Raw genomic sequence first — 10,382 nt, forward strand, 5'->3', positions numbered from 1 at the left:
AATGTCCCGTCAGGATACCACACCGTTTGTTGCTTCTACATCACCAGAGCCATCAAAACTCTCGTCTCCAGATTATTTCACTTTTTGATTTTGAACTCACACAGGATATTGAATTATTTTTTAACTTACCCAGCAGTGGCAGTGGCATAGGGGTAGAGAAACCGTCATTAAAGCATGAATTGTTCCCGAAGGGTTCCCAGTTTGAATCCGGGCTCCCCCAGAGTTAGTGTGGAAGAGTCCTTGAGCAAGACTCTGAACCCCTAGTTGCTCCCGGTGAGCAGGTTGGTTCCTTGCATGGTTTCCTCCGCCATCAGTGTGTGAATGTGTGTGTGAATGCATGGGTGAATGTAATGAATGTGTGTGTGAATGGGTGAATGTAATGCACAAGCTATGTAAAGCGCCTTGGATAAAGGCGATATACAAATGCACCATTTACCCTGCTTTCACCACTTTTCAACTTATCTTCATATTAGCTTGCGTGGCAGTGCCGTGCTATGAGCTTGTATATCTGCTCTTCTTTGTATAGCTAGAGTATTAAAATAATGGTTAAAGTGGTTAAGATGTAACGTGGCGTGGGGGGCACGGTGGCGTAGTCAGTAGCGCTGTCACCTCACAGCTAGAAGGTTCTGGGTTTGATTCCCCTGGGGGCGCTGGGGGCGTGTTGTCATCAGTGCCCAACCATAGGTGTGGTTGGTGAAAGGGCATTTCTGTGTGGAGTTTGCATGTTCTCCCCATGTCCCCAAGGGTAGGTACCACACCACACCCTTCCACACCCTTCGTCCAGCAGGGGAAACTTCCCCCTGTCAGGTTAAAAGAAGCGGCTTGGACTCCTCATGCATAGAAGGAAGCATGAGGTCAGTCCGTTGCTCTCCCCCGGTTGGCTGATTGAGTTTAGTGCTCAGCATTACATTAGACAATTGACACTGTGTGAAAAAATGGGTTACAAAAATCGTGGGATAAATCGTGGGAGAGAAAAAAAAAGTAAAGTGATACGCTTTCCATGTCTGAATGGGTTAACATGGAAGTTTCCTAAATAAGATGTGATGTCACTGTACTGGGTCAGAGTGGAGTCCAGTGAAGTTTTGTGAAGGTTATTTCACTTGCACCTATGGGTGCTACTGTATGGACCTATGGGTGCTACTGTATGCACCTATGGGTGCTACTGTATGCAAACCCATTTTAACATCTTCCAATTCCATTTTTACTTATATTAGATGTCATTGAAAACGGCCGTTCTTATATATAATTGCCAAATCTTTTTGTGAAAGGCTGCTGCTCAATTTCTTTCTTTTTAAAAAAAAAGATCTATTGTAGCTTGAGTTCCTCTGTGTCTGGTGTCAGGTTGTTGTGAGGTCGCATTTAGTATGAAAACCTGCAGATCATGTCTGTCCGTCCATGCGTCACGCCTCATGTCACGATCCATATATGGCCAAGATCCCTGATGTCATCAATAGTAAGCCCATATCTGGGAATGCCCATATATGGACATGCTGCCAACGAAAGTGTAGTGTAATAATTGATTTAAAAATACTACTGTCGTTGTGTGATATTGTATCATGAACCATCCATCCAGATCTCGCAGGTCATCTTTCATTCTGTCCATAGAATCAGAACTAAACATGGATGAAGCAGGATTTAGTTGTTAGGGTTATGCTCCACAATTATCTAGAATAAACTCCCAGAAAACAAATTTGATCTACAAATCATGGGGATGGGACAGGCAATGGAATTAGACCGACAAATCATGGGGATGAGACACGCCAATTCTTGGCCATCTGGCCAATGATGTATATCAGACCAGTTGCCCATATATGGAGACCCCAGCATGATAGTCAACAATGTTATGTCAAAACATGCCCATATATGGGCATTACCAAATATGGGCATTCCCAGATATGTCCTTAATATTGATGACATTGGGACAGGGATCTAGATATATAGCCTAGGCATAACACGTATGTTAATTAGTAAAGCCAAGCAGGGCCTTGGCAGGTTGGGGCCTGGGTTTGATGCATGGGGATCTCCAAATGTGGGCATAAGGGGGTACCTTATGCTTGCGCACAAGTAGGCCATGTGTGGCCCGCTTGTACGTGATGTGCAAATTGGCACCTTGACAGAATGCAGTTCTAGTTTCTTCTGTTTTCTGTCTACTTTTCTTCATTATATAATTATTATTATGTATAAATGATTAGTTTTTTATGTCTTCTCCTCTTCACATCTTCCATCTCTTGTTTCTGTCCTCTTCCAGATGTTACAGATGTTTCTCTCCTGAGATGGGTCATCTGTCCGCAAACCCACATCTTGATTGTCTTCACGTAGCTGCCTTCACAGTCCAGCGCTAGCCAACAGGCACTTAGCGCCAGCTAGCCAACAGGCCGGTAGTGCCAGCTAGCCAACAGGCTGGTAGTGCCAGCTAGCCAACAGGCTGGTAGTGCCAGGCCAGCTAGCTAACAGGCTGGTAGTGCCAATTAGCCAACAGGCTAATAGCGCCAGCTAGCCAACAGGCTGGTAGTGCCAGCTAGCCAACAGGCTGGTTACAGGCTGGTAGCGCCAGCTAGCCAACAGGCTAGCAGCGCCAACTAGCCAACAGCCTAGTAGTGCCAGCTAGCCAACAGGCTAGCAGTGCCAGCTAGCCCAGAGCTTGTCCATCCAACCGCTAGCCCGTCAGCTGCTGCTGTGACCTCCACCATGTCCGAAGGGCTGATGCAGGTCAGTTCAACCTTTAGTCAATGCTTCGTATCCGTATGAGTAAAATCTCCGGGTTGGTTTGTTTATTTTTTGGAAGACAGTTCTTATAAGGCGATTCCCTTATGGGGATTTCAACACAAAAAATTACAATGGGAACCTTTTAAATGACAAATAATATGAAGTACAGTACTGAAGTAAATATGCTCCCGGTACAGTATACTGAAGTAAATGTGCTCCCGGTTTGCAGGTGGAGATCCCAGACTTTGGGAGCAGTGTTCTGGGCAGCCTGAACCAGCAGCGTCTGCTGGGACACTACTGTGATGCTTCCATCCTGGTGCAGGGCCAGGCCTTCAAGGTAACGCGCACTATCATCCACATACAACCACGTTATCATCTACAAACACCTCATTATCATCCACATATAACCACGTTATCATACACATACAACCACGTTATGCAAGTAATGCAACTCGCTATAGCACTCAACTGATAAATGAAAAATGAAAGAGAATGCATCTTTGTCATTTTAGATTTTAGCTCTACATATAACACATCCGGGGTAGAAGAGGAAAGTTACATAGTGCAGTTTTAAGTAACAAATGTGATCACGTCTTCCATCCCTGTGCTCCCGTCTTAAAGTGTCCTCCCTGTCTTCCTCCCTGTGCTCCCAGGCCCATCGTGCGGTCCTGGCCGCCTCTTCGCTCTACTTCAGAGACCTGTTCAGCTCGGCTGCAGACTCGTCTTCGTCCTGCCAGGTAGGCCCCATGGTTAGACCCTGTCCCTACGATTAGACCCTGTCCCCCTACGATTAGACTCTGTCCCCCTACGATTAGACTCTGTCCCCCTATGATTAGACTCTGTCCCCCTACGATTAGACCCTGTCCCCCTACGATTAGACCCTGTTCCCCTACGATTAGACCCTGTCCCCCTACGATTAGACTCTGTCCCCCTACAATTAGACCCTGTGCCCCTACGATTAGACCCTGTCCCCCTACGATTAGACTCTGTCCCCCTACGATTAGACCCTGTCCCCCTACGATTAGACCCTGTCCCCCTACGATTAGACCCTGTGCCCCTACGATTAGACCCTGTCCCCCTACGATTAGACTCTGTCCCCCTACGATTAGACCCTGTCCCCCTACGATTAGACCCTGTTCCCCTACGATTAGACTCTGTCCCCCTACGATTAGACTCTGTTCCCCTACGATTAGACCCTGTTCCCTTACGATTAGACCCTGTCCCCCTACGATTAGACTCTGTCCCCCTACGATTAGACCCTGTGCCCCTACGATTAGACTCTGTCCCCCTACGATTAGACCCTGTTCCCCTACGATTAAGGTGGTTGCACACTGCTGCGTTTTTCGGGCCGAATATCGGAGTGAATTTCGGAGCACGCAAATAAAAAAATCAACCTCACGTTATGTCAGTCACGTTTGCACACTGCGCCCGTTTCGCGCACCACTCGGTCCCTTGATCTCTCTATCTCTCTCTCTCTCCTTGCCCTGAAAAACGCATTTCGCAACGAAAAACGCAGCAGTGTGCAACCACCTTTAGACCCTGTTCCCCTACGATTAGACTCTGTCCCCCTACGATTAGACCCTGTCCCCCTACGATTAGACCCTGTTCCCCTACGATTAGACCCTGTCCCCCTACGATTAGACTCTGTCCCCCTACGATTAGACTCTGTTCCCATACGATTAGACCCTGTTCCCCTACGATTATACCCTGACCCCCTACGATTATACCCTGACCCCCTACGATTAGACACTGTCCCCCTACGGTTAGCTAATTGGTCAGAGACCCAATCGGAGAGCCTGATGGAGGGGGAAAGGAACTGGTTGGAATAACATCTTCCTTCCATGTGCTACGTCCTCCCTATCAGGTGATAAGAAGCGGCGTGCTCACTCCTCATCTACTGAAGGAAGCATGAGCTCAGTTCGGGGCTCTGAGGGAGAGCAGCTGTTGGTCTTGACAAAAAATTCAACTAAGGGCATTTTGTCTTTCATTTCAGTCTTGCAAACACAGAATAAAGTTTCAGTTAGCTAGTTAGTTTTTTATTTAATTAACAAAATGTTCCGATATTTCGCGACTATAATAACCGTGGTCTGTGGTGCCTGTGTCCGTCCCTCTCCCGGCCACTAGGCGGTGTTTGAGCTGCCGTCGTCGGTGACCCCCGCCTGCTTCCAGCAGATCCTGTCCTTCATGTACACGGGGCGTCTGTCCCTGGCGGCCAGCGAGCAGCTGGTGCTGATGTACACGGCGGGGTATCTGCAGATCCAGAACATCGTGGAGCGCGGCATGGAGCTCATGATGATGAAGGCCTCCACCTCCTCCTCGCCGCTCTGCTGCGACTCCCAGGCGAGCTCTCGGGGACACGCACGCACACACACACGCGCACACACACACACACACACACACACACACACGCGCACACACACACGCACGCACACACACACGCGCACACACACACACGCACACACACACACGCACACACGCACACACGCACGCACGCAGTGTTGGGGAAGTTACTTTGAAAGCATAACTTGCAGGGACGTGCTGGCCATTGGGAAAAGCGGGACAACTCCCGAACAGCCGGTTCATTCCCGGCCGGTCCAGGCCGGCCATTAGGACAAAATTAAAAATAAAATGATAAATACAAAACAAACGGTTTTGAACATACAAGGTTTCCACCCGACAACAGCGAAATATAACTCATGTAATTGGCCCACTGGCTTGTCACTTGTCATGATCTGAAATGGCAAATCTTTGAGTAGCAGCAGCGCTATGGCGAGAGATCTCTCTCTATAGTGCGCAATGAGGGCCTCTCCAACAATTTTTCCCGAGCTGAATCAGGGGCCCAGCATGTCCCTGGTAACTTGTACAGTTACAAGTAACTCACCATGGCAGTAACTTGATCAAGTTACAGTTATACCCCTGGAGAAATGTAACTTGTAAAGTTTCAAGTTACATAGAAAAAGTAACTTGAGTTACTTAAAGTAACTTTTTTTTCAGCGTTAATTTGAGAATGAGTTTTATACTTTTATTTCAAAAGGGGTGACATTACATGACATTTGATCGTAACTTTAAAACTATAACTTGGGGCACCTGGTGGCCTAGTGGACCAGGCGCATACCATATAGGCATTGCCATTTCGGCACCATTGCCTGTCGGCGTCGCCGGTTCGATTCCCGATCCAGGTGTGCCGCGTGTCACTCCCTGTCTCTCCCCCATTTCCTGTCAGTCTACTGTCCTATCCAATAAAATAAAAGCCCAAAAAACAAATCGAAAAAAAAAAAAATATATATATATAACTTAACTTTACTGTAAAAAGAAATTGGGCCTATGCCCAAGTTTTTATACTTTTATTTAAAAAAAGGTTGACATTTTCTTTTGTAAACATCTGTGTTCCTAAAATAAAATTCCACAAAAAAGAGGATCTGTTGAGGATACTACTGTACATTAGTCATGACATTTGATCGTCAATTTTATCACATCACAATTGTAAAACTGTAACTTTGCTTGTAACTTGTAACTTGAGCCAAAAATGACCCAAAAAGTATCTCAGTTACTTGACGAGTTACGGAAATATGAATGTAACTCAGTTACCACCAAGTTACAGCAAAATGTAACTTAGTTACGTAACTCAGTTACATGTAACTTTAACTTCCCCAACACTGCGCGCACACACACACACACACACACACACACACACAAACACATTGGATTTGGTGTGCAAGGCTGTGCGGGAATCCACACTGTGGATCCGAAGAGGACTCATAAAAGGAGTCATTGAGTTTTTACCGCATGCGACAAGACGCATGAATCGAACTGGGTTCGATCGGAAAAAAACTAAAAAACTGCCGCAACCACGCATGGCAAATTCGGAGCTGGTGTGCATGAGGTCATAGAGAATCATTGTTTTCTTTAAAAAAATGTAATTGTCCGTTTTTTCCGTGCGAGAAAAACGCTTCTGTGTGCAAAGGGCTTTAATGTGAAACATTGTTTTCTCACTCAACAGTAAACAGACCAACGTACAGTTTTAGTGTATAGAGGGCATCTGCACATTTATAAAGTGGCGATATAAGGACTTTTTAATACCTCTAAAATGTCAAATTAAACATTGGCCATATTGTCAAATATTGAAGGCAGAATAATTTTTTTAAATAGCCGATGTACATGCTCACAACGCCGTGCAACATGTAAATCTGCTATTTTCACAATAGAACCGTGTTATACAAAATGTAATGCCTCAACTCTTAGTGCTCGTCAGGGTGGGGGGGTCCCCAGTTAAAATATTATTTTATGCACACATAGACATCAAAGGGGGCTTGAGCCCCTGCCCTTTTAACCGTCTGTAGTGCCCTCTAAAAACCATGAATGCAGTTTTTACTATGGTGAAAGAAACACAAATTGACTTGATTATGCTTAGTTGAGTGTGGTATCAAGTACCAAAAATAGTCAACCTCCAAGCTCACGATGCGTTGTGAGCTTGGAGGTCTGCTATTTTCAAAATTTTCACCAAAAGGCCCTTTTAGAAATGTCAGCCCCTGCCTCTCTAACATTCTCTGCACGTCCCTGGTATTGATGTATATTACCAGCGAGGAGTGGAATGCTCCCCGTTTTTTTTGTTTGGTTTGTTTGGTTTTACCCCCATTGATTCTCACACAAATGCATTTGGGTCTCCATCCAGGCCCATGCATTTGGGTCCCCATCCAGAATGAATGGGGGTAAATTTACTATAATAAAATGTTTTGTCTTAGGAATGCGACAAATACAAAAAAAAATATTTTGGGGGTGAACTACTCCTTTAAGCTAGATGCAGAATAAACCCAAATTTAGAAATTTTTAACTCAAATCTTTGCTTCTGGGGGTCCCTGGAACAAAATATTTTGCGATGGGGGTCCGTGGCCAAATAGATATCATTTTGGGGGTCCTTGACATGACAAAGTTTGAGAATCACTGATAAAGCAACATTTTTTATTTTTATTTTCCAGAACACTGTTGGTATTTAGAAGACATTTGTAGGAAGCATGAGCTCAGTTCGGGGCCCTCCCCAGGTTGGCAGAGGGAGAGTAGAGCCCAGGATCACAGCGTAGGCAATTGGCACCGGGTGAAAAAATGGGTTACAAAAATCGTGGGATAAAAATTTAAGTAAAAAAAAAAAAGAAGACATTTGTAGAATGGGCCTGTATCAGTGGTCTTAAAGGGATCCCTGGCTAATATGAGAAATATGCCTCCACTTTCAACAGGGAGCAGTGGAAGGGCCTCTCTCCACATACACACCCATTGTAACTTCAAACTCCATTTTTACCATGATAGATTCATTAAAAACACCCATTATTTTTTCTGGTGACTCATACTACCCTGCTAATACGTGAGCAGGCCGTGTTTTTTCGCTAACTTTTTTTCCTTTATTTGTAATAATTATTTGGAAAAATGGAAAAAATTAAATACAAGTTATTATTAAAAATAAATGAAAAAGGTTATCGAAAAAACACGGCCTGCTCACATATTAGGAGGGTAGTATGAGTCACCAGAAAAAAGAATGGGTGTTTTTAATGAATCTATCATGGTTAAAATAAAGTTTGAAGTTACAATGGGTGTGTATGGGGAGAGGCCCTGGGCCTGGAGGGCCTGGTAACATTTACATCAAATATCTAAATATTCAATCAAGCTAATTAAAAACTGTTCAGGGTGTTCACAAAAGCCTGATTAAAATTACCAAAAGTTTTTTTGAAAGTGAAATATCCCGTTAATACATTATAATTGTCCTCTATAACTACAATGTAAAATTAAAAACACCTTGAATATTTTATTTCTTCTAAAAATAGCTAATATTTCACTCAATAGGGGAAATACCTGTCATGTCAAGTTGATGATGTCATAAATGTCATGTGTGATCTATCCCTATGGAATTTATGGCATGCATTTGCAAAAAACACATTTGAAATATTGATTTGATGCTCATATTCACCATAGGAAGTATTACGTTTGATTTTATTGCACATGCATGCCATAAATTCCATAGGGATAGCTCACACATGACATTTATGACATCATCAACTTGCGACGGGCATTTCCCCTGTTGAGTGAAAGATTAGCTATTTCTAGAAGAAATACAATATTTAAGGTGTTTTTAATTTTACATTGTATTTATAGAGGACAATTATAATGTATTAAGGCATATTTGCCATATTAGCCAGGGATCCCTTTACATTTTTGACATGTCAAGGACCCCCAAAATGATATGTATTTGGCCACGGACTCCCATCTCAAAATACAAGTCGCTCTGGATTAAGAGCTAAATGCTAAAAGCTAAATGCCTGAAATGTAAATTGTCCCAACGTCGCTACGCAGCCCCTCACACCTCCGTGTTGTTGTTGTTGTTGTTGTTGTTGTCCTTTGTGCAGACTGCGTCCACAGACGAGCTGGGCGTGTACGACCCCCCCAGCACTGCGGGGGGACAGCACGGCTCCGCCCCCGAGAACAGCTCCTCCCCCTCGGCCTCGCAACGCCCTGCCCTCAGCCCAGAGGAGCTGCTATTGGCCGTGAGCCGCATCAAACAGGAGAGGAGCGACACGCCCCCGCCAGAGGGCAGGGAGGCCAGGTAACGTGTTTTTACAGACACGCCCCCTTCCTATACCAACCCATTTTAATTTCAAACCATGAGAGATTCATAGAAAACACCCGTCTTTGGTACTGTGATGACTCATACTTCACTGCTAATACGTGAGCTGACCGTGTTTTTTCAATTACTTTTTTCAAGTATTTTTGATATTTTGGGGGGAAAATGAAAAAGATAAAAAAATAAATCAAAAAAATGTTTGTCCAGATCACGTATTAGGAGGGCTGTATAAGTCACCAGAACCAAGGACAGATGTTTTCGATGAATCCATCAAGGTTAAAATGGAGTTTGAAGTTATAATGGATTTATATAGAAAGGTGGCAAGTCTGATAAAAGGAATATCAAATATCTAAATACTGAATCGAGTGTTCACAAAAGCCTGAATAGACAATAAAATGTCCAAAAGTTGTTTTGTTTTTTAAGTGAAATTTCCCTTCAAGTAGAAAATGTAAACTTTCCCCACCGCTGCCCCCTGGTGGTGCTCTAGGAGCGAGGCGTCGGTGCGCGGCAGTGCCCTGTGCTACCTGGGTCCGGGCGGCGGCCTGGTGCCCGGCCTGCAGTCCTACCTCCTGGCCAGCGGGGAGCGCTCCAGCCCCGGGGGCTCCAGCCTGCCCACCGACTCGCCCACGTCTCACCCGCCCACGGAGGAGGAGCTGGAGGAGGATTACTACGGCAGCAGCGTTCCCGCCGGCATCTACGGGCAGATCTACGGGCACCCTGGCAACGCCTACAGTACGTTTGATTTTGATGGAACATTTTCTTTTAAAGATGGGGTGCCATGATTTTCCCCCTCCCAAAACATGATCATCAGGCATTATGAATATATTAGGACGTTTTTAGAAGTTTTTATGTGTCCACACCCACCAGTTCATTAAACCAGTTTTTCATTTTCTCTTCTTCCAGTGTCTCTGTTTATGTCACAAAGGGGCTCATTTCCTATTGGCCCCCCTCGAGAAGGGGGCGGTACTTTTTGGGAGGCTATATTCTATTGAGACTATATATATGAGGTGGAACCATGAGGTATGGTACTAATTGTACTAAAATTGCCTTGAATTGGATTGACTCTACA

The 10,382-nt window shown here is 44.7% G+C and overlaps 1 protein-coding gene across 1 annotated transcript in view; it reads left to right on the forward strand.

Annotated features, from left to right (window-relative positions):
• Nucleotides 1-2,688: 2,688 nt before the first annotated feature.
• The window catches only part of nacc2l (NACC family member 2-like), a gene marked incomplete at both ends in the record, with an annotated part of 11,392 nt that continues 3,698 nt past the window's right edge, over nucleotides 2,689-10,382 (forward strand). Inside the window, 6 exons of the mRNA XM_080737922.1 lie at nucleotides 2,689-2,709; nucleotides 2,936-3,043; nucleotides 3,360-3,443; nucleotides 4,831-5,046; nucleotides 9,099-9,295; nucleotides 9,801-10,045. Of these exons, the coding sequence (XP_080594048.1) occupies nucleotides 2,689-2,709; nucleotides 2,936-3,043; nucleotides 3,360-3,443; nucleotides 4,831-5,046; nucleotides 9,099-9,295; nucleotides 9,801-10,045 (871 nt within the window). The remainder of the gene's footprint in view (nucleotides 2,710-2,935; nucleotides 3,044-3,359; nucleotides 3,444-4,830; nucleotides 5,047-9,098; nucleotides 9,296-9,800; nucleotides 10,046-10,382) is intronic.

The sequence above is a fragment of the Nannobrachium achirus genome, assembly GCF_963921795.1.
Source record: "Nannobrachium achirus genome assembly, chromosome: 12".
Classification (NCBI taxonomy): Eukaryota; Metazoa; Chordata; class Actinopteri; order Myctophiformes; family Myctophidae; genus Nannobrachium; species Nannobrachium achirus.